Source organism: Neolamprologus multifasciatus, chromosome 22, assembly GCF_963576455.1.
Source record: "Neolamprologus multifasciatus chromosome 22, fNeoMul1.2, whole genome shotgun sequence".
NCBI classification, from domain to species: Eukaryota; Metazoa; Chordata; class Actinopteri; order Cichliformes; family Cichlidae; genus Neolamprologus; species Neolamprologus multifasciatus.
The window spans coordinates 11544154-11569171 of record NC_140459.1 but is presented as its reverse complement, the minus strand read 5'-3'; the positions used below and the strand labels follow the sequence as shown (position 1 = coordinate 11569171).

Here is a 25018-nt window from a genome sequence, read left to right as displayed (position 1 = left end):
ATGCTTGTGATCTTCGGGCCCTCGGGTAGCCCTGCATTAAAAACATAGAAATCCCTGCATGGGCTCAGGACCACTTCTAGAAATCACTGTGAATGCAGTTTGCTGTGTCATCCACAAATGCAGATTGCAATTACAAAGAAGAAGCCGTATCTGAACATCAGAATCAGAATACTTTATCAATCCCTAAGAAACGATTTAAATAATACAATATGTTACAGAGTTTACAGATTTAAGAAATAGCGCTAATATATACAAATCGCTCAATTATACACATTAAAAATATTACAGAGGTGATTATAAATATCAAGAATATGGACTGAGGTGAGGTGGAAAATTGCTCTGTGTTCAAATTAATTAAACAAAATTCTCTTTGGAAAACATGGATATCACATCCTCTGGACTAATTGGGAAATTATCCTTGAGCTGTGGTAGCGTGTTCGCAGACAGCCTCTGTTGGGGGCAGTGCCAAAATATGTGATACATCCAGTCAGCCAGAAATGGAGCAGATCAAAGTGATAACAAAGAAACCGAGTGTTATCCTCTCACTGTACTTACTTTTTTACCACTTGGATGGACTACAACTTTACATGTGCACCATGAACACGTCACAGAGTTGAAAAAAAAAATGGCTGAGACAGGAAATTAAAAAAACAAAAAACATCCCGGATACATGGGGGTAATTATTTTAGGGTCTTTACCATATAATAATTTTTTTTTTTTGCATTGAGCCGACTGTTGTTGTCATGTGTTGGTGCTCCATAAATAAAAATGAAGGGAAAATGTCTCTGTGAACAAATCCTGACCAAAGTTACACTTCAGTCATAACCATACTTTGTAAATGGAATGATGCTTATATAGCACTTTTCTACTCGTGGGCTCAAAGTGCTTTATATAACACACACACACTTTTTTCTATTTTTTTTCTACCCAAGTGCTTTCTATTTAATATTCACACTCCAAAGAGCAACTCGGGGCCGAGGATCTTGTCCAAGTAAACTTTGGCATACAGACTGCAGCAGCAGGGGCTCAAACCACCAAACCTTTGATTTGCAGATGATGTGCTGTTCCTCCAGAGCCACATCCACACTATTTATATGTTGGGATGTTGATTTGATCATTGCAGCAACACTTCAAGTCTGATGAAGAGGATAAAGTCAAGCACAGACAGAGCACAGAGCACTTCAGACCAGTCTGCATTCTGAGCAGTCTTCTGCATGTACAGCATCACATCTATTACAGAACAAGTATCTCTGTGCTATCTCTGGAAGCAACAGGCTGCAGCAAGCAAAAATGAACTCATTTGACAGTAATAACCATTAACCTGCCCATCAGATGTAATCAGAGGTTACAGCTGGCTAGAATGATCCAGAATGACTTAGTGTTCTGGGACCCTCTGTAAACAAACAATTACATCTGATAGGCAGGTTAATGCATTTTGACATTTCTTTGGGCAAGATACTCAACCCCAAGTTGCCCCAATGTATCCACAAGAGTGTGTGTGCGTCGCATGTGTGGATTCGAGTGAATAAAACATGTAGTAGAAAGAGCTTGAGTAGAAAGGCATTGTATAAAGACCAGTCTGTTTACTATACACCTCAAGAGTGGTAGATATCAGTTTGACGATGATGCTGATTAGATTCACTCATCGAATTCTACCCCTTTATAGCATCCAGAGGTTGGAAAATCAGCCATGCAGCTCATGAAACATCTGCTTATACGTTGCTGTTATTATTCAGATAGCTAAATTCACAAAGAGCAGTGAAGTTATTATGTATCTTATATCTCAGCGCTGCACAACTAAACCTGATCTTTCACTGTATAATGAGAAATTAATGACACAGAATCCATGGAGCTAAAAGTGACAAAGATGCTTCAGGTGAGGAGAAAGAATGTTCCTCTAGACTCAATGAGTGCAGAGGAAGTCTGAAAGGGGAGACACTGCACCTGTGCTTCTTGGTGCTTATCAACATGCGCAGTGTTACTGCTGTTTTGTTTACCCTGTGCTGCTTGTACTGAATTTCTTTCATTTGGCTGCAGATATTGATTCCCCTCAGTTGTACAGGAATGCATTTGTTAGGGGCTCTCAAGCTGTTACTCTGACCTTTGCCCGTGTTCCTAGATTTGTGTTGTGCTCGCTGTTATCCTTTTGATCATACTTAGAGTGTTGCTAAAATGATCAAATCAACTTCCCAACATGCAGATGAAACAGATGTGATTGAAAAAGTAACTTTGGTCAGGGTTTGTTTGCAGGGCCAGTGTGAAATGACAAGATGGAACAGCTGTAACTGGGATGTTTCTTTTTTCCTGTCTGTAGACCTTCACTGATTTGTTGCCTCTTCATTTTCAGGCCAATAAACAATATCTATAACTGTCTAACCGCTCTTGACAAATAATTGGAATTACCTACACAAAACTGCAGTTTTAACGCAGCTGTATTGAGCTCTTGAAATGCTACAATGCTGACCCTGACAAAGAAGTCAGCCGTACAAATCTGTCTTGGCACAGGAAAAGTAAACCACTATAAAATCCACTAATACTTCCTTCCGAAGAGGATAGATGTTATTGTTTGACTGTGTGATTTGTCTTTTATAAATAAAGATGGGAAAGACAGTAAATTAGCGCTAGCTCAAAGCAGGGGTCAGTGAGGCAAAGAAGAGACCTCGTCCCCTGCAGAGGGGTGGACGGGATGACAGAGTGCACTGTTGGAACCAGACAAGTTGATTAGCTGAAGGCCGAGGGAGAGTTTAAAGGTCCCTGGTTTGGATTTATGCACTGGGTTTGATGACAGTGCGTTACACAGCGAAGAGCCTGGAAGAAGACGAGGAAGAAAAATAACAGACAAAACAGGAGCATAGTGGCAGTGTTTACATTTATATGATCTATTAGTAGTGCTGTTTAATGTTACGGATTTTTTTTATGTGTAACTGATAACTGCTAAGGCTTTATAAAGGATTAGATGGTCTCCTTGAGGGGCTTTGAGGCTCTCCTTATGCACACACAGCACTGGCTTCTGACAAATCTAGACGAATGACGCTAACACTCACAGTTACAATGCTAACATGATAACATTTATAACATTTATGTGTTATCGAGCTTAGATTTTCGACTTTGTGCTGTAAAACAAAGTCTGCACAGTGTTTTGGGAGTTCTCAGAAACTTGTGGGTGGCATTTCTCAGTTATAGTTCAGTTACACAACAGTGAACCTCTAGGAAAAACACTGGCTGCCCAGTGATTGCATTGAATGTCTTTGCTGTTGGAGAACAATCACAAGCAGTTGGTGCTGCAACCAAATGGTTGCCCACAGTTTGTGCGTGCAACACCTTCAACCTCTGGGCGATCACACAGGTTGCCTAGTGAAAGGCAACCTATTTTCCTCCGACTGCAGTCACTCTCAGAAAGATTGGCAAAGGTTTGCAAAGTGATTTATCACAGCTGATCGCTGTGTTAGCAACAGATTGCACGAAATTGCCAAATTGATCTTACTCAGTCACAAACTAATAGCAGATTTCTAGGAGATTAACTTTGTTTTAGCTATTTTATTGACATGTTGATGCTTTGAAGACAGCAGTTGGCTGCAAGTAGTCACAGATGCTGTTGCCATTTTCAAAGAACTCAAGTTACAAGTGTATTACACACAGTCGCAGTTATTTTGGTGACCACAGTGTGCAGCTACTCTTTTGTCTTGTGTTTGCAGAGTTGGGCATTTATAGTATAAAACCAGCAAAGATTTATACGCATAGTCTACATGTTCCCTGCAGAAAAATGATGATTTTCCATTGCTATAAAAAATAAGACCACTTTATATAATGCACTTCACAAAAACAAAGATTTATTTTACCCAGATAAAGCACTTTCTCTCATTAAATATCATAATGAATAAGAAAAAATGATAAAAGACAGGTACTTTAGTGGTAATTGGCATTGTAGCACCATTGTTTCATTGCTTCACAGCAAGATGGAGCTGGGTTCAAATCCACCAGTGGGGAGTTGGTTTATTTTTTTCCCTCTGGGTGCCCTGGCCTTCTCTTACTGAGATAAAGTCGTTTTCTGAAAAGTGTGTCCCTGTGTTTTATAATTTCAAGATTTTAAAAATGACACATTTTAATATCTTAATCCAATTTTTTATTTAAAAGTATTTACACTAATGTAACTTGTATTATTCTCAACTATCTGTTTTGGCATTTTATTCTTTTACATTCCCGCTTTGTCTCTCGCACGTACGCCACTTTGATGCACATGCTGGCTTTTGTCACAGCTGCGTTAAATTCTGTGTTAAATTTGTGGCTCGCAAACAAGGAATATATCAAAGTGTTCTGACATAAAGACTGAGACTTGCCAAGTGCAAATTGTGATAAAAGGTTTATTGAAGATTAGGACAAATCAGGCTGCTTTTCAAAGTATTCTTGATCATTTGCACGCCTGCGCCTCTGCATTTTAGACGCATTGAATATGTTAGTAAAACACAGGCTGTTTGTTTTGTGACATGCTCTCGTTACCAGATATCTTACAAAAACATGTTGCTTTTGGCTGGCATAGCATCACTCAGCTCTCACACTTCATTACTTCTAACCGCAGCAGCCTCTGGAGCAATAATTGACCACACACTTCTCACTTGTTACATCATCTTTTATGGAAAGTGAGTTCCAAATTAAAACGACTAAAATACGGCCCTCATATTCTTTATCCACTACTTCCTGACATGCAAACCAACTACCCGTGCTTTTTTGCAGATTTTCCAGCGTAATTAAACAAACAAGTATATACTATGTTCCCATAACTTCAGGATGTTTAACAATCATCTAAATCCATTTGGATAATTTGTCCTTTGCTTAAATTGGTGAACAAATCAACATTTACAGCTGAAAGCTTTCAAGCCCTTCAGTAACCACGCAAGTACAAAGCCTTGGTGTTATTATCAGTTTGAATGGTCCCTTCCGTTGCCTGCAGCCTTTCTTTGCTTCACACCCTCTGTGTACAATAACTGTCATTCTTACTCCCACAGACCATCAATCATGTCAGGCTCTTTTTGAGTTTTTCTGCATGAGAGAGTCCCGCACCTCAACATACATTTACTTTTCTATTCTTCTCCATTTATTTTGTTAAACTGCAGGACTTTTCGCTCAAGACCAGCATATACAATTCAAACTGCTTTATAATTGACAATCTGAAAAAGTAAATCATGACGATACCAGATAAAAATTGGTCTTTGGTGGTCTTGAGAGATCAGAGATTAATAAATTGTTAATGTACATTTGGACAAACTCTGACATGTAACATTTTAACTGAAAAAATACTGAATAAAGTATCATTCCATTTGATAAGCTACAGAGTACCAGAGTGAGAAAGGGAATGATTTGAGTTACATACCTCAAATATGAGGAATATCAGACCTCATTCAATCTGATGAATTTGAGAGGTGACTACACCAAGGCTGTTTCAATATCATGCTTTGTGCTGGTGCATCTTTTTAAATGGCTTGCTTTACTGGTAGTTGATTCTGTCTATTGTTGCTAGTCGTGGAGCTTCCTCCTCATGACTGAAAGTGTATAAGACCCATTTAAACCTCAGAAAAAAGTTGTCATAGGAATAAAAAAATAAAATAACATGTGGCTAAACACTAAATACACTTCTACCCTAAAAATGATGGAAGGAGCCTTTTCTTGGTCGCAAATCTAACACATGGATTTTAATTTAAGCCTGCATCCAAAAATACTGCGTTTGTAATTTGAAACTTTAGTTTGGTTGTCACAACACTTTTTATGGAAACACTTTTTATCAAACACTGCATTATTCCTGCTGAGATAAGAGCTTGATAAAGGTGGGTGATTTTCTCTGAACCTTTCAGTGAGGTTTTTGAGTTCACAATGCTTTGTCTGCCAGATGAAAACGTACTCAAATTTAATCTACACACGTGGCTTAACAACCTGATGTGGCTTTGCTTGCATCACGAGCTTCCAAACCAGACCCTAAATAGACATTTACGCCTCGGGTCTAATATGTGCAACAAGGCTGATTATGTACTGAATCTAAACTCTAAAATATGACTGTGTGAGAATCATCGACAGTATATAAACAATCTGTTTTTAGAGCGTCGTCTGTCATGTGTAGGCACAAGCCAAGAAGTGTAGCCGCTGCTGCTGTACTAACCTGCTGCTCAGCTTATAGCTTGCATTCTGTTTTCCTGCAAATGTGCATATTTGTCTTACTTAAATGTTTCAGATCAAACACATTTTTATATTCGACGAAGATAACCTGAGTTGTTATTAAATGCAGATCTTAAAAAGGATGATTTCATTAGTTAAGGGAAAAAAGCTATCCAAACCTACCTGGCCATTTTTTTCTTTTTTTGCACCACATTCGACGGCAAGAACTGCAATCAAGTGTTTGCAATAACTAAAAGTACTTTGTCTCGCTCGTCTTTGCAGAAATAATCTTCAATGATTTTTTCAATAGTGAAGTATTACATTTGTTATAGTAACAATACTAGTATATGCAACACCTCCAGTTGCATGTTTTTGGCATCTTGATGCAAATATTTACTTTGCAGAATTACGACCAGTGATGGGAAGTTATTTTAAAATAGACGTAAGAGCAACTCAGTGCCGCTGAGTCTTTGTGTTTTACTTGCATCTATCTGAAAGAGCGAGTGTAAACACAAAAAAGGATTTTATTTTATATGCTGGAATATACAAAAAATAGGTTTAAATATTAAACCAACTTCTTCCAGTCAAAGACTGTAGCATATAATTTAATTTTTGCTTGATGCCATGTGCATAAAGTTAAAAGATTAAAATTAATAAAACAAGTTTTAAAAAGAGACTATTTCATTTGATCCAATTTTATACGATAGGTTATGCAGAAAAAGTAGAACTGGGATGAAAGGGCCATTGCTTTAATACGTATTCAGGTTGTGTTTTACCTTTTTAAAAAGTAACTAACTAATAAAGCAACTAATTACTTTTGAAAATTAGTAATCACTAAAAAACCGGGATTACTTTCATGGATAAGTAATCAGTAATTAGTAATTGCTGATTTCAAGTAACTTGACCAACACTGGTTACAACCGTAGATGACCACTATGAGCAAGATAAATAGTAAATGCTAAATAAGTGATGTTTGGAGACCTTTTGTATTATTAGAACAGAACGACATTAAATAGAATGTATTTTTATTGTCATTACAATACATGTATTATACAATGCAATATATATATATAAAGTTAAAAAATAATCATGCAACAGTGCAACATATAAACAAGATATGCCCACTAATGATGTTGTTGCTTTTTCCTACATCACTTCAAGGTATTTCAGGTTCCCCATAAACGAACCAGACGTTTGTTTGTGGAAATGTAGGAATTTTTTCCTTTTCAGGGGCAGCAACTGCAACACAAAGGCCCACTGACCACTGGTTCCATGGTAAACACATTCAACGCACCAAATGCCACTGACGAACAAACAGAGGGTTTTAGAGCTGCAACACTACACATGCACACACAGATTCTCAAAGAGTCACGAATGTACTTCTGGTAGCTGTCATGGCTTTATTATAGTCACTGCCTTTTTAGAAGAGCAACTGAGATTCCAGTGGACAGGAGGTCCTGCCATGAACAGTGATTTTTTAGCAGAACTTTAGGATGTAGTTACCGATTTAGGGTTAAGACTCCACCGAGTACTTACAGTTCTATATGCTTTATAGCAGGCTGATTTGTGGTCTCCACTAAATGCAAATCTACAAAGACGTATGCTTTTTTCTGCTTTTAGTCCAAGGGCAGACTCAACATACATTCATGTGACAAACTTTGTTAAATTTTGGATTCAACCAAGTCTCATTACGGCCTCTTCAGTCTGGAGACGAGTGTGTTTTGTTGCTTGTTCCACAGACAGCTACATTTTGCACAAAAGCAATTCCAGTGATAAACATCTGCTTTTGATACAACAAATTTATTTTGCTGACACCATTCATTTAGTTTACAGTTGCAATAATGGACATAGCTACACAAATACAACTGCTTCTTCTTCAGCATATTCTTCAATAATAATAATAATATAACAATAATAATAATAAAACAAAGAATTACCTGATTTTTGTTTCTGAGAAAAATGAGATCCACATATCAGGACATTTGTTTTAAATTTCGATAGAAGGGTAGCAGGCCCTTGTAGAGCAAAATTTAGTATTTTGGTCTAGACAACTGTTATGTTCCCCTAAAAAGGTCCAGGGATGAGGTTGAAAAAAGGAGACAGGGAGGCAAAATGGTTAAATTAAAGAGTTTTATTACTGCTTCTATTAATAACCAAACTGAAAGAGACAGACAAGCCCCTATCACCATTTAAAGAAACAAAACTCAAGCGTTGGTCAGTAAACTGAAAAGTAAGTAAAAAAGGATTAGTTACCCAACACACTCCTCTCCACCGAGTAGGAGCCAAAAGTCACAAAACACAGCTCACTAGCTGCAACCACTAACATGGCTCTCTGGCACTAGAGCTCACCTTTCTCTGGCCTTAAATACTTCTAATTGCCGATGAGAGTCAGCTGTACAGAAAAATGGTGACACATAAGGCAGATGGCCGCCCCTCCCTGAGCCTGGTTCTGCCGGAGGTTTCTTCCTGTTAAAAGGGAGTTTTTCCTTCCCACTGTCGCCAAAGTGCTTGCTCATAGGGGGTCATATGATTGTTGGGCTTTTCTCTGTATCTATGAAGCGCCTTGAGGCGACATTTGTTGTGATTTGGCGCTATATAAATAAAATTGAATTGAATTGAATTGAATAAGGCATGAGAGACAGCAGGACACACCCACCCAAGGGCAAACTCAGGAGGCGGCCCTGCTAGGGCTGTGACAACAACTCAAAATGTGATGTCCACACATGTGCACGCCAGGTCCTAGGAGGTTAAAGGTCACACCTTTTTGCTAATGCCTGGCATTCAGCCTATTCATCCTTTGTTTTCTCTTTAGCTTGGGCCACTATTAAATGCTTTACTTTACTGCTTGTCAACACTTTAGGAATTATGATACTAATATTTTGTACTTTTTAAATCGTGTCCATTTCAAAGCCTTACTGTGTGGTTCCAGGTGCATCATGACAGGCCTGAGTGTTTTCCGCCACCTCTGGAGCTGGCTTTGCTACCCATGCTGCAACAGCTGGCTGTCATGTTGGAAAGATGGTATGCTGCTGCAGTTGGTAGTGATACTGTAGCTACAGATGTAAATGTGAGTGTGAGCGGTTGTGTGTGTCTCGGTGTTAGCCCTTTGATCGACTGTCGACCCTGCCTTTCGCCTATGTTAGCTCAAACATGCTCCAGTCCATCCACGACCCTTAAATAGATAAGTGGTTAATAAAAAGGACAGAGGGATGCATTTCAAATTACAATAATCTTTCTTAAGAAATATGAAAATGAAATCCGATATAATTGAATTAACAGATGGCAGCTACACTTATGTTTTCAGTTTCACTTTTCTTCTCTCTGAATCCTCATTACTTGTATTTGTTTTAGTTGAGCAGGTGGTCTCTTCAGGGGGTTTCAAAGGCCTGCGGTATGACTGTTCATACTGCAGGCACTGTATTGTGTTATATCTGATTTGGTTGTGCTCCAGTGCCGTCTGTCCTCACCTCTTTCTGGGAGTCCTCGTTGACCCTTAGCTTTTTCTGACTTAACAGGAAAGGATCCATTTTCAGCGCGGTAATCTGTCTGTCAGTGTAAGAAGCTGGTGGCGAGTGTGTACGTGCGTATATGGAGATTACAAGAGGAACACCACTTTGCTCAACATCCCTAAGCCATCACTGGAGACAAAACTTCCCAGTCTTTAGTACCTCCTGTCTTCACACCAACAAAGGACAACGCTTAGGACCACAAAGGTGTTTGCCAGGTTTTTGTGGACCCTCTTCACGCTCCACTGCCTCTAAAGAACACATTCCAGTGAGGGTGTTGGGTCAGCGAAGGCGCTGAAGGACAGTCTGTGGCCTGCAAGCTGCGGTAATTTGTTTATTGTGATTAGGCCCAGGAATGTCAACTATGAAGAGACACTACAAGTCATGACAGCTTCGTTTGACACTTTTGGCAATCTGTCATTGACACTAGTGAGCAAGCAACTCAGCACAATGCCACTCCACTGTGTGGACAGGGAGAGAGTTTTAATCTCTGCAGCATCTGGTTGGGTACTTCAAAAAAAAAAAAGGAAGATGAAAGCACGTCTGTTTATCTACGTGATTTATCTCATGTCTTTCTGCACCAACACATTCACTTTGCCCGGCCTACAGTACAGCATTTGTATATGAAGATTTACACTCCTGTAAAAGATCTTATCGTAAAAGGAGGCTTGTTGAAGCAAAGGAGAAATAAAAGGGAGATGTAATGAGGGCTAAATTCTGAAGCCCCTTGTTTAAACCTTTGTCTATCATCACATCATTTTTGGATGACAAAGTCCAGCCTAAACGCACATTGAAAACATTAGTGCATCACATGCGCTTTTATTTAACCTCAGCAACACAACACTGACCACATGTTACAAAAGATGTTTAAATAAATCTGCAAATCTAAAAGTTAACGAGGTAAAAGCAAAGTTATCAAAGGCACATTTTTTCCAGGGTTATTATTTTAACTTCTATGTTTTATGCTCAGCTTCAAAAAAACACCACTGTACCTCTGGCAGAGTGAAAACTGCAAAAAAAAGAAAGAAAAGAAACAAGCAGGAATGCTGCTTTACATGCACACCCATTAAATTCTACAATTTTAGTATGCTAATAAACATGTCAATTGTCATTTTACAAGTTCCAGATACACTTCATCTTCTCGCCGCGTGTACCTTTAGTAAATACACCACAGTAGATTCTGTTTTTATAAGCTGGAAGTTATGAAATACATGTTCACACGGATCAGTTGGTGGAATCATTAATTTCATGCTTCATATCCAACCCAGACTCCTTTTTTTTCTCTTAAGCCGAATTGATGAGAAACAGAAACTGGCTGGATTCAGTGGATGTGTCATGTTGATGTCTGTGGAAAATATTTTGGATGTAACTCGTCCTAATGATGTGCTCTTTGTCGAAAGTTTAGAGGTCGGAATTCGATGAAAGCTATTGGACAAAAAATAACAACCCCTTTTACCTCAACTCGTTCGAGACGCTAGCTTAATATAAGCATTTACACCTTTGTGAATATGAACGAATTGCTTCGTGGTATCATATACTGAATGCTATGTACAGTATATATAGTGTAAATCTGTAAGAATCACTTGTAGCAAGTGTGCAAATGTGAATGTTTTCCCCTCAGAGTCGCAAATGCATTGGGATTAATGTCCTTGAATGATATTTGTCTTGTTTTTTTACAGTCAGTAAAGGTGATCACTCATATCGTGAACTTTGGCATGTGTTAGTTGCTCCTCGGCCAAAAACACAAGGCAAATACATCTCAGTCCAGAATCTAATCCAATAATAACCTCACACGGTGAACTCTAAAAATAATCACACTCTGTCAAAAACACAAGTGCATAATTGCCAGCGAATAACTGCAAGCGACCTTCCTAATTCTTACCAACTGTATATCACCACTGGAATCTCAAGGTCATCTTAAAAGTTCTTACAGTATCCATAATGCAGACAGGAATTCAGTATACACTGTACGAAAGATAGTTTCATGAGTACAGTTAGGATAACAAAAAATAATACTAAAAACACAATATGTAACACAACCGCGATACTGATGGCCTGTGTTCTGTTAGCAACATTTTAATTACAAATTACAAAAAAAAGTCACAATGCTGTCCTGCAGTTTTAGAGTCTGTGCAGCTCTGTGGTAGCTGCTTTCTATTCAAACAAAACAAAACAAAAAAAACGTTCAAGTCCTTGACATTATTGCAACACAGGTCCAGGAAAATGAATTGAAGTGCGACATTTTGTGTGAATATTCCCTACAAGCTCACACATTTACAACGTCTTCCTCATTTGTAACATCAAGCTTGTGAAATCGCTTGGGAACAGAAAATCAGTTCTGGTGCGTCGCGCCTTGATCTGCGCTCCTCCTCGTGCCGGCTTTTTCAGCTCAGTGTCGGGAAAGGTTACGACGCAACAGCGGCGCAGGCTGAAGAAAAGATTCACTGGGTGACTCCCCTGTCCAGCGAAAATGAGATGAGACGAGAGTAGGAAATAGGAAATGTCCCCCTAATGTGTGGAAGTTGAGTTCACAAGTTCAAAAGACTAGGAGAAGTCCAGTGGGCGGATCATCATGGTTGTTGCTCGAAGTGAGTAGCTGGGGCCCTTAAAGTAGTGCCACTTGATACCGTTCAGCTTCCCTATGTGTTGTCCTTGGTTAAAGTACATACCATTAAGGTTTGAAGGGCCACAGGCATCAAACCACCAACCTGGGAAAAAGACATAAACATATACGTATTATTAACATATAATACAGACCAGAGAATTATTCCTGTAGTGTTGGAGCAGTGATAACGTTACTTCAACTGCAGGCTTTGTGCTTTGTGAAGGTTGAAAGGTTCCCATGGCCTCACCCGCAAAGGCTTGGCATAAGTTCAGACACCGTTTCCTGCTATCTGCTGAATGTGTTGCTGTCAGTGGGTTCATCAGCATGCCAGTACCTGTTGCTGAACACTTTTGGGACCTTCTTCTATTTAAAGCAGTGCATGTATGTGCTTCAGTGGGACATCAGAGCAGTGAGAGGCATGGGAAACTTTTATTCCACCCACAAGGTGACACATTTTATAATTTCTCTGAACTATATCGGTTAGATGAAGAAGGGGCCAAAACTCAGGCACCAAACTCAGGCATGTTGAGTTTTTACGAGGGCCTCTTTTATAGTTTTATCCAGTTTCTCAAGTACATGGGAATAACTTTTCATTTCTTCTTAAAGGCTAAAACTGTGGACCAACTGGCAAATGTCTGCTGAGGAACTTCTACATCTGTGGTAGCCTGAATCCTATTTGTAATCTTTCAGAAGTACTTTTAATCTTTAATCATATATTTAATGTCCACCTTTTAACTCATTTATTTGAATGATACATGATATTTTCCACTCTGTGACAGCGCTGGTGATTTCCACCCGAAAGAGACTGGTGTCTGTGCCAGCAGAACACTACAAAATGGATGTGCCTAATGTTGGAACAGCCGGTGTCAGTGGTTGCTGGGACAGCTACAGCAAAAACACAAAGAAATAAAAAACAAAACAATGATTTGTGGACACAGCCCACGGATTTTGAATCCCGTGATTTTCTGCCAATAAAAATGACAATGGAATCACTTTCAAAACTAATGATATGTAACGTTCTCAAATCTGCCAGAACGTGAGCTGTTTTGTGAAAATGCACTAGCACGAGCATCATGCTGGTGGGAAATTAAAATCTAATTTTGCCCGTTAAAGATTTGGAAACTGCAGATCGTGCTTTACTTTCTTCTCACTCCCACTGCTCTAACTTATTTCTATGAAGGAATAACACAGTTACACCCTTATAGCACTGGCCTCTCTTCACCTAGAAGTGAATACAGAACTGAATATTAATTGATTATTAATTCTCCGTGTCACCTGTGCAGTGGGCGGAGAGTTTGAAGAGAAGGGGAGGCCAAACCTGGTATGGTGGAAATGTTTGGCACTACAAGTACATCTTTAAACTCCTACTTTTTCAAAAACAAATTGGAAATAACATTAAAAGCATCTTAAAAACTTTATCTTTGAAACAAATCTGGTTAAGAGGTCTTTTTATTTATTTAAAGCCTATCAGTGATGCTTGCAATATTGTTATTCAGACAGTTTCTGCTCTTACTTTTAGACATTTGTTTAACAAGTATAATATCTCCTGGTTTGATCCTGGGAGAAGACACAAATTTTGTGAATTAAATGAAAAGCTGTACCTTTCTTATTTGATGATGATATAAAATGCTGTTTATGTTATACTTTCATCCACAGAGTCTGCACTCTTAATAATTCAATTCTCGCTTGCTTCTGTGTGTTTCACATCTATTTAATTTTGCGATTCTGAAAAACAGGAATTCATGAATTTCTGGTTTATGTCATCCTATCTGCCACTGATCAGTTCTTATATCCGAATCACTGAACACACACGGGAACACAGTCAGATATAGATGGAGGAACGGAATGTGTCAGTCACATGGTGACAAATGGCACTTCTCCCTTCTGGCGGTCCCGAATACCACAGCGCACAACAGCATGACATTTCACTGAGACCTGTCAGTAATCAGGAGCAGAGTTTTGCCCTTGTTGCTGGCACACATCACACAGATATAAGTTTCACATTGATTGCTGCTTCATCCTAGGACAAATGGCTAACCTGGCATGGAAACCAGTGCACGCCTCTTTATATTTCCACTGCTGCGTATCATTTCAGGTGCAAGTGCCAGTGGGGAGTGAAATTGCACTTGTGGTGGTGCAATTTCACTTCCCAGAAGAAATTCAGTGAAGAGAAGGTTAAAGCCGGCTATTTTCTGAGCTCAAGAATAAAAAGTATAATTAAGGAAAGGGGTTGTTTAAAGTGGCAGGAAACTCATCAAGCATCTCAGTAGTTCTAACAATGCAATGTCCAAAATCCCCATGTAGACTACCTGCACCGCACCAAACAAGAGCTAAGCTGCTAGAAAACAGCTTGTCCTTCAGCACTGAATGTGAGCATTTAGCAAGTAGGAGAGAGATATTTTCAACCCAGCACTTGGTGGAGAACAAAACAGAGCTGTGAAGACCAAGAAAGACTTAAACCCCCCCCCCCCCCCCCCCCACACACACACACACACACAGATCGAAATGAGAAAGCCAGTGTTTTTATTTTTTTTACACCTAATATATCAGGACTAAACAGACTATAAAAATAACAACGGAGACAAAATTAGTCTTTAAACTGAAAAACCTGTTTTTTTGCAATGCGTTCTGTTGAGTCTGCTTTATTTTATTGAGATTGCATTCTTTCCTCCCATAAAGCAAATGTGGACCACTTGCCATCTTTTACAGTACTTGCTGATATACTGCAGACCACACAACCGCTGCCATACACATAAACATTTAGTGTGCACATCTCGATCCTTTGGGATTAATGATTAGTGGCCTCCCGGTTTCCAGCCCACAGCTTTTTACGAACTTGTAAAATATTTGAGGATGTTTTCCTTTGAAAAACTCTCAAGCACTGCAGTTTGTTCTCATGATGAAAGATGTCCTCCTTACTCCCGATGTCTGAGCGTCATCCCTACTGTACGCTCTGGATATATATATTATGTGTGTCCGTACTGTATCCTGTATCCTGTATTCTTAGCACGGCACGCTGTGGTTGTCCTCATAAAGGTAACAGATACATATTTTCCCCTTGTATATTCAAGGTACTGACGTCATTTGATGTCAGACTTGCTCTTATAAATGCAGGGAGTAAATCAAATGATATACCACATACTGTACCACTAACTCAGCGCTGGGTTCAGCTCAGCCTCGAATCAGGCTACATGTTGTCATGCTTCTCATTTGCGGCTGGCCACAGGCGGGCCATGAATCAAGCAGAGTAGAGTGTTGATCATTGATCAATTCCAAGTTCCCTGTAACCCACTGCATTTAGAATGACCTAAGAGGTAATTCCGATCTTAAATTTGCATTTAGAAAATCCTTGATTGGTACCAGGTCAGGAATCCACAGCAACAGAGCTTCTACGAGGTGACATCAAGGGTCAGCGGGCTCCACTTACACAGCATGAGAAGCAGAGACGTTTTAAATCTCTCTGACACTTGGTGCCGCGCCCAGGGATTTTTATATTGTGCTTGTTTCCAACCTCAGTGTTATACATGTGGGAGTGGATGCAGAATATAGACTAATAGGTACAGATAGATCTTTAATTGGCCACATTTGCAGAATGAGGAGGTTTGTGATCACAGTGACCCGAGCTTATGACTGTGCAGTGAGGGTTGTGGTTATGGAATAGTTATAGTTCTGCATCACGCCCTCGTAAAAGTGCATTGTGTCCTGAGCGCTGCGTAAGGAAAGCGATACTTCTACCTCTTCTGTGTTATCCTTTGGGGTCTTTTTGTAATTGTTGAAATTGCGGTCACGGTAACGTTGACATTTACAAAGCAATCTGGTGAGATGGGGAATGTGACAACATTACGAAGAACAAAGTCAGACGGGGCAAGAAACCCAAAATGATAACACAAGAGTTTTAAACAAACCCTTAGGGAAGCCAAACAATTTTGGTTATGAAAAAACAAACAACTTTGATAGTGTGTGCCCAAACAAGCTGTACACAAACATCGCAGACCCATTCAGCAATTAAAGAGTCAGTAATTTCTCCCAGGAGGGCCCAAAAATGAGCCGAGACACACGCGGAGCAAAGACTGGACTCATATTTTCCAGGTGACTTCAAATGAATATGTCTCAAAAGCATTTTTGAGACATTAGCGATTTGATTATCTGATCGCTCTTCTTCCTGCGCTCGTCAGACTACATGTGTAACTACAATGTTACAACCACTGCGCGAATGCACTTACCACCAGTTAGCATGAGGGCGCATTTGCACATGCAGTTGTCATTGTCCATGTCCTTGGTACTGAAGTCTGCTCCGTGGATTACTAGACTGCTCTGTCTGCCCGCAGTCCCACTGTGGCTTTTCAGGAACAGCCTGAAAGACATCAGGAGGAGGAAAAGGAGTGAGTCAGGACTCGAAAACATGTATGTGGGAGGAAGTGGGGGAGAGAAGTACGGTGAACACTGAAGGCAATAAAAGCACAGAGAAGACATAACGTGGTGCAGGAAACATCTCCTGAGAGATATTTATTTTTCAGTTGTGAGTGAGTACATGTGGAACACCTGGAACAACATTAAGAGCAGGGTAGAGAGAATCTAAAATAAAGAATGAAAGACGGAGTGTATGAAAGAATTACAGACGAAAGTGTGAGTGAGACAGAATGTCTGGGGCATGTCAGCCTGTAGAGCCAGTGAACGCTGATTTACACCGCAACAACAGGCTAAATCATTAAATGCAGACCTGTAACAGCTACCTGCAGTAAAAGAGGAATAAATAACCTGCTGAACAAATCATTTATCCATAGCTGGACACACAGGGAACAATCTCAATACATCATTTCTTCCCTGGCTTCTTGTGTCAGGTACATAGTCCTTGGACTTCTTCTTCAATTTTCCTACCAAGTCCAGGAAGATTTTGCAGCAGGAGTGCAGTTTTCTCATGTTATCTGTGATTTATCGTGTAAGTTCTCTTGGATTGTTTGGATACTGTGCACATGCTACTATTAGTAATATTCTTTCTGCAGGTAAAGGTCTAAGAATTTTTTTTTTCAAGACTGAAAACGAGAAGATGGTTCAGTACTACCAGAATGAAATAAGAACGAAGTATTTCGCCTATAAGTACACTAGATTGGGTGGCATTGTGGAGTGGTGGTTAGCACCTCCTTGCCACAGCAATAAGGCCTTTCTGTGTGGAGTTTGCATGTTCTCTCTGTGCCTGTGTGGGTTCTATCTGAGTACTCTGGCTTCTTCCCACAATCCAAAGATATGCATGGGGTTACATCGAATGGCGATTCTAAATTGGCCAGAGGTGTGAATGTCAGTGCAAATGCTTGTCTGTCTCTCTGCATTAACCCTGTGATACACCGTCCCGTACAGATTGCAGCCCTGTGTCAGCTGGGACGGACTCCAGCACCCCTACATGACCCTGATTTGGATAAGTAGAAATAAATGGATGTGCAGATAACACTTACCTGAAAACAACATTTTAGTTTTGGAATTCTTGCACAGAATTTTTAACAATAGCTACATAAAACTAGTACCTGATAATTATCAATGTGCTTCTGAACCAGTTTAGTGATTTACTTTCAGTAGTACCACGATTCGTAAACATCCATCTACTCATATGTTGACTACTTTTTCTAGTTTATTCTGAATTAACTGCAAATGGCACATAAAGAAGGTATGATGCTTCCTTTCTTGCTTTATCCCTGTAAACACAGCCGTAAATGTTTCTTAATTAGCTTTTTTCTCTCTTAATTATCTCGTTAAGTCTAATTTTAGCAAAGTAATAGATGTGCAAGTTTACTAAACTTCGAGTTAAGAGAAAAAAAATCTTTTTCAAAACAGCCTGAGTTCATTTAGGTGCATCTATTTACGTTTTCACTAACTTTCGTCATGAAATCCAAAATGCATTATTTTCACTGGTGTTTAAAGCATCTGCAATCATAAGCTTACTTAACCTTAAAAGCTTCTGTTTATACTTATCTAAGTGTATTTTAGGGATACTTTCTTGAGGCCTCTAGAGCAGAGCTTGGTAAATATCCTTTCAATTTAAGATATGCTATTGGAATAGCATGTTGGAAACAGCACGTTTAGGGGACTGATGAGCCATCACTAAGATGAATTCCTTCACACACTCAATGCACAGAGCACAAGCTGAAAACTAATATGAAGGTTGGAAGCAGATTTCTCCTGGGTGTGGCCCACTGTGAATTCAATCCTGGTGTGAGTGATATGTGCTGCATGGGGATATGACAATTCCTGCACCCATTGGACAGAACACGCCTTCTCTTATCCTGCCATATCGCAGATTTACTTTTTTCTCCATGGATACCCTTGTTTTTCTCACGCTCTCAGTTTCACTTTCTCCCAGCAGAAGGAATTGCACATCCAAAGATCAGGATCCCATCACCGAGCCAGTGAGGTCTCCATTATTATTATTATTATTATTATTAAGTACGGTTCACTTCCAAACAAAGTAATTGCTTGAGATTATTTTATCGACAACAGGGCAGCGTGGGCGTGTTGTGAACTTTGAGTTCACACTTTGAGTTTTCCGATGAGAAAGTAATAAATGCAAAATGCGGTAATTTATGTTTTAAGTAAACTCACCCAAAACCTTTTTGAGGCTTGTTGCTCTGAGGCATCAGGTTGTGCATCTCAAAGAACCAGACTGATAGGCTTCCCAGGAAAGAAAATCATTTAATGTGAAAGACTTCTGTATTTGGACAGCTGTGTAAACGGCCGATTTGTGCACCAGGGTAAAAAGTATGTCTGCTAGTCACAGAGGGGAATTTGCTAAGCCACTAAACCAGAAGGCACAATCCTACAACATAAGGGTGAGTCATGTTTCTAATCAGTGGCAGCAATGACCGCTGGACATGGCAAGTTTTAATAAGGGCCAGTTACAATTATGCAAGCAGTAAAGTGTCTAAATGTGCAAGTTCCTGTTTGGGTGTCCAAAACTTAATCAGTGACACATTGGAGTATTATCTGGTGTCTAAAAGGCAACAGATGTTTTTGGAGATATTTTCCAGGTCAAAGTAAACTCATCCCAAAGCGCTGCCTCACTTACATGTAGAATGACTTCCATCAGCTAATTCCTGATCCCGACAAATACAGCATTCAATGTCGAGGATGTGGTCTGCTAACGCTCTGATAAAGAACAGACTGTGCTTCACATTTACTCTCTCTGTTTTCTTTAGCTCTTTACGATCTGTGTTTGCCTGATGAATCGCCAAAGCAGATCTTCAAGAAGTCTTTTCGACATGATGCTTTGTCAAACTGCTCGGAGTGTTCTGTGGCTGTGCTTACCAGCTATGCTGCACATTTAAAAGACCAAAATCCCCTAATAAGACTGACATCTGCAGTTTTTTCTGTCAGATTCCATTAAGCACGCAAATGGTAAGTGGGATAATCCAAAGAGGGGCCAAGTTATGAATACAAGAGGAACAGATGCCTTTCCCGAAGCCTGTTTAGAATTAGACAAAGAAAAAGACCTTGGCAGATATGGCATCTTCCTGTTAATGAAATGTATCAAAGGACAGACATCTGCTCAGTCAGACTGGAAACTAAAAAGGCAATACACGCTAATCTGATCTGGCGTTAAAGAAACTTAGTAATGCAATTCGTCAAGGTACATTAGTGAAAAAATAATTTTGGAATTATTTGGTTGTCTTAGTGACAAGAAAGGAGTTACGTGTCATCTCAGGTCTCTAACATCCACTGGAAATGCTGGGTGTTTCTGATGCTCTAAAGTTACAGTGTGTAAAATGCTGCTAGATGTCAATAGACTGCAGATTGCGGTCAACTGAGTTTTGCTTTATTACTCCTCCTAATTGAAGTGCATAATTGCAGCTATGGTAACAACTTTGGCTGCCATTCATCTGTAGTGAGTGTAGGCTGTTAGTTCACTACTTACCTCAGCAATGTGTTGTGTGTCCTGTCTATTTACTCTACAGCATGTGGCTGTAAAATCTTCTCACTTGTAACCAAAGACAGCAACACTGAGGTGAATACTGAGCTGTTGAGGAATCCTGTCAGTAAGTGCTGCTGTTAGCCTCTGTTAGCCTCTGTTAGCCAGCGTAATAAAACTTTCTTTGAAGTGGATCAAACATAGTTCGACTTGGTAACTTAGCAAATAAAGCCTTACACAATTCGAGAATGTATTTAAAATGTTTATTTGGGGGAAAATGTTACTTTAAGGACACTTAAGGTTAATATTAGCTGGCATAATGTTTGCTTTTAACCAACTGTTGTTGGAGACGGGAGGGTCGCACACAAAATCCTGTGTTATCTGCTAACAATAAGTAATTCAACATCCTGACAATATCAGGAATAAATAAACATGTTTTGTGCATATTTTCATGTTTTAGAGCCCCGACTTTAGAAGAAGAGGCTTAAGTTGAAAGAGTGGAAGAGGATGACATTTTTTCTAGATGCTAGTCATGTTTCCTTTTTTTTTTTTTTTTTTTTCGCCTGTCCCATTTGGTTCTTTAGCCATCAGAATTGTTGTCTGAAGACCAACAAGGATACCCAATGGATTTATTTTGCCAAATGGATCATCATGGCATTGCCGTATTGGTCCATTTGATCGACCTTTGTTTTTATTATTTATTTTATTTTCAGTTGTTACAGACGGGACAGACATGAGTGAGGGATAGGAAAGGGAGAAAGAAAGAGGAAGGAAAAGAAAAACAGAAGGGGAGAGGGACAGTGAGAAAGGGGGGAAGAAAAAATATCTCCGGGATCACCTGTTGAGAGAAAAAGAATAGAAAACAAGCAAAAAAAAACAAAACAAAGCAACATACTATACACAACACCATCGCATTAATCTAGCTAAGTGTAAACAGCAGTAAATACTAAATATTGAATGTTGTTGTGCAGCACGCAGGACAGACAGCGCACAATGTGCTTTGAAGTAGCAGCCAAGAAAGGTGTGATTTAAGTCTACGAACAGTGAACACCCATGTGCACACCTGTGTGGATCGGCGCGCTTGTATTCAAATGGTTTCCCCATGTAATGGTCTGCTAGAGGATGTAGAGAGTCATAGCCCCGTCCCCCAGGGCATGAAGCAGGCATGGAGGAGATCCAGGCCCCAGACATCCAGAGGCCCCAGAGTGCAAGAGCCCAAGGAGGACCACCGGAGGGGCATCCGTGCCACCTTCATGGGAAGGGCTGAGGATCCCCAGACGAGGGGTCACCCAGTAGCCACCGGGCAGAAGCTAGAGGGGGCTGCACCGGCGTGCCCGCCGGCTCCGCCGGCAGCCAGCTGTGCCAGAGTGAACCGAGCCGCAGGCACAGAGGCCGGAGGCCCGAGGGCCCCCCACGCCCCGGAAGAGGCCTGACCGAGCAGCAGGCGCCAGGCCCCGCCAAGTAGCCACCGGGAGTGAGCTGGCACATGACCTGAGCGCCCAGCCCCGGACACCAAGAACCAACAATGCACCGACCCCTGAGGGCATCAGTCACCGGCAGGGAGTGTGGTGAGGGGAGATAGGCCTCCACACTTTGGAGGGCCTGGGAGTTCCCAGAGAGGTGGAGTCTAAGACCCGACCTGACATATAGACACAGACAAACAGGCACACACAGACACAGACATGCATTCCCACCCTCATGCACACATATACAAACACTCAGCACTCACCCAACGTAGGAATAAACGTAAATGGACATGTACACACAATCACACTCCCCAAACATACTCTATACCCCGGGTCCAGGTATCCTCACCCGCAGAGATGGAAACGGCACCCAGACCCAAGAGATGTTACCCTTCCCTGCGGGGTGGAGGCAAGCAGACCGCCCCAGGCTCCGCAGCAGCAGGGAGGCCAATCAGACAGCCAGCATCTCTTCCCAGCCCCCCCCGCCCCGATGGCTAGCAGAGAACGGGGGTGTGTTAAGACCCCATACCTCCCTCCTCCCGCTCAAGTGTAGTGTTGCTGCGTGTTGCTCTAAAGTGTATTTAAAACAAGGGAGAGCATGGTGCTGCTGCCAGAGAGCAGCAGGTGTTAGCACGGCCCCTCCCGAGAACCCTCAATGTCTACATGGATTTAAAATTGAGAGGTGGGCACCGGCGCCAGAGGTAGGTTTGAATACACAGACCGTCTACTGGACGCCGTTAACGTGCCCACCCTCAAGGCCCTATATATATATATATATATATATATATATATATATATATATATATATATATATATATATATATATATATATATATATATATATATATATATATATATATATATATATATGTGTGTGTTATGAGAGTGTAAGTAATGTGGATGTCTAAGTTGTGAGATAAAATTGAGGCACAGGTGGCCAGAAGAGGACAGGGGGGGGGGGGAAGTCAGCTAGTCATGTTTCCTATGCGCTCTCACGCCTTTGGTGAAGGAGACCCCTTCTCAGATCATAAATGAACTTTCATATCTTGAGTCTGAAGGTGCCAACATGAAGTTCTGCTAAATAACTGCTCATCGATAACATTAACCAGCTGGCCTAAGCTTAGTTTGAGATGCTGTAAAATGAGGAAAAGCTAGGCCTACTATAAATATGCTCGTAATGTGATTACTCTAGGTCAAATCGACTTTTTTATCTTAAAAAAGAAAAAAGAAAAACTGAAAGAGATGTGAAAACAGAAACTGTAATAAGAGTTTCTGAAAAAGACAGAAATATCCAAGTTCGGTGTCACAAGAAAGTCATATTATATTAGGAAAGACACATCAAGGAACAAATAAACCTGAATAAGGAAACACAACTTAAGTAAACTGAGTTTTTATATGTGTTATTTGGTTGAGCTGAACCCTTAAACCCTTAGATACAGATTCGGTTTCAGTCATAATGAGTCGACGCTCTAGAGTATTACAGCTGCAAACTGTGTACGTGGGAAATCATTTGTAGCACTGTAAGGTGAGCTATCCGATGACACTAATATGTTTATCTGAGACTACTTCCAAGTGAAACTAGGTTACAGTGATTGACATTTTATCAGACTGTAACCTAAAACACAGTCATTAAAATTATTAAGAAGAACAATTAAGGCTGTGCACTTTTTAGGTTTTTTTTTTCAAGTTTAGGCTAAAATTTAGCACAAAGGCTGCATTAATTAACACAAACTCAACTTTATATGTGTAGAAATCTGTTTCATTTAAAGTAGCAAAGTGTTCATAAATGACCCCTTAAAGCTGTTTTTTCCCAGACTTAGTGGATTACAGCTGAGTAAGTGGGATTCATGTGGGGTCCTAGATCTGCGAACACGTTGCCTCTTTGAACTCTTTTTTTTTTAGCTGACATGTTCTATTTCTCAACACTCTGTGTTACTCTGAACTGGGAGAACATTTCTGTCATATTGTAACTTCATAGAAGAATTATTCTGGGAAGGTTTGGGTCAAGTCCTGAAGCAATACTTCTAATGGAATGTATGGCACACTAAAGTTCAGGGTGCTCTTTGAAGAAAATGCCAGAGATAAAGTACGGATGGTGGCTAAGCATGCTTGTTTCTTTCCCATCTACTTATAGGCGACTACCCTGTCAGCTGAGAGTCCTGCATTAGCCTCTGCACCTTAAGCCACTGCAGAGGTTAATCACTCTGACTGAGGGCTAGCTTCATACCACAGAGCCACAGAGGTATCTAGCTGGCTACTCTCTTGCCAATGGGTGTCATATAGCTCCACTGAGAAAATCATTCAGCCAGGCATTTGTCATAGTGCTTATAATTTGGCAATACACTTTATAATTCACATTGTTGCGTTGAGTAAGGCCGCTGCCATATCCATCTTATTCATGCCTGTTAAAATATGCAGACCTATTATGCTTACTGTCACACATACTGACCCTGGATTTTCTCCATCTGACCCAGAAAATTCTTAGCATTGATGGACGAAAGTACAATCAGTTTTATGTTGCATATCTGAAAGCTGTGAACCCTCGAGAATCAGAATCTATCTAACTTGAAATTTGCAGGGACGGGATTCAATTAGCTCCAATTTAAGGTATCCCTGATAATCTCAGAGTCTTGGATAAAGAAGAAGGTAATCATATTTTGCAACTCAAATCTCTGCCAAATTCTTTTGTAAATCTCCAAATGAGAAACATCAAGACGAGATCTAATTCTACAGGGACCTTAGTCATTACCGTATGGAGAAATCACTGAATTTTAGGAACTTGGCTTTCTCAATGGGGAATCTGAATAAAGATGTAATGGCTCGTTAAAAAATAAACATACTGCATAAGTCTTCTAGCTGGGAGATTTTGAACACGCATACTAAAGATTTTTTCATGTAAACTTTAATTTGTGTCTGTGCATATACTGAACTGATGTGAATCTTTCTATCTCAGACAATTTTGGAAACGATTGCTTTACATATCTGGATCTTCAGATGTGCATTATTATTTTAGGATGCATTAAATTCAGTGACCCATATTGCTTTCCCTATGCTTAATGAAATAATTACATGAAACTAAAGATTACAGAGACTCACTCAGGTACTAAAGGTACAAAAAAGTACTAAAGTACTGCACAAACATTTTGAACCACGTTTCATTGCTTTTTATCTTCTAGCAAAATGGGAAATTGGTGTCGTTACTGAAACATATCCAAACCTGAATATAAATATAATCTAAGTAGAAGAAAGAATCAAAGTTTGTATAATTCTCAAAAAGGTTGAAAGTCAGTTAATGTCTTACACAGCCTGAACTCTCTTATGTAAGCTTTATTAAAATTTCTTCAAGTAGTCTTCGGGAATAGCTCTCCAGGTTTCTTGAAGGACATTCAAAGCTCTTTTTTGG

General features: G+C 40.1%; 1 protein-coding gene across 1 annotated transcript in view; it reads right to left on the bottom strand.

Moving 5' to 3' along the window:
* Nucleotides 1-8260: 8260 nt before the first annotated feature.
* angpt1 (angiopoietin 1) overlaps nucleotides 8261-25018 on the bottom strand; it is a 60113-nt gene continuing 43355 nt past the window's right edge. Inside the window, exons 8-9 of the mRNA XM_085148492.1 lie at nucleotides 16479-16609; nucleotides 8261-12358 (exon numbers count right to left, since the gene is read on the bottom strand). Coding sequence (XP_085004618.1) covers nucleotides 12195-12358; nucleotides 16479-16609 — 295 coding nt within the window. The 3' untranslated portion in view covers nucleotides 8261-12194. The remainder of the gene's footprint in view (nucleotides 12359-16478; nucleotides 16610-25018) is intronic.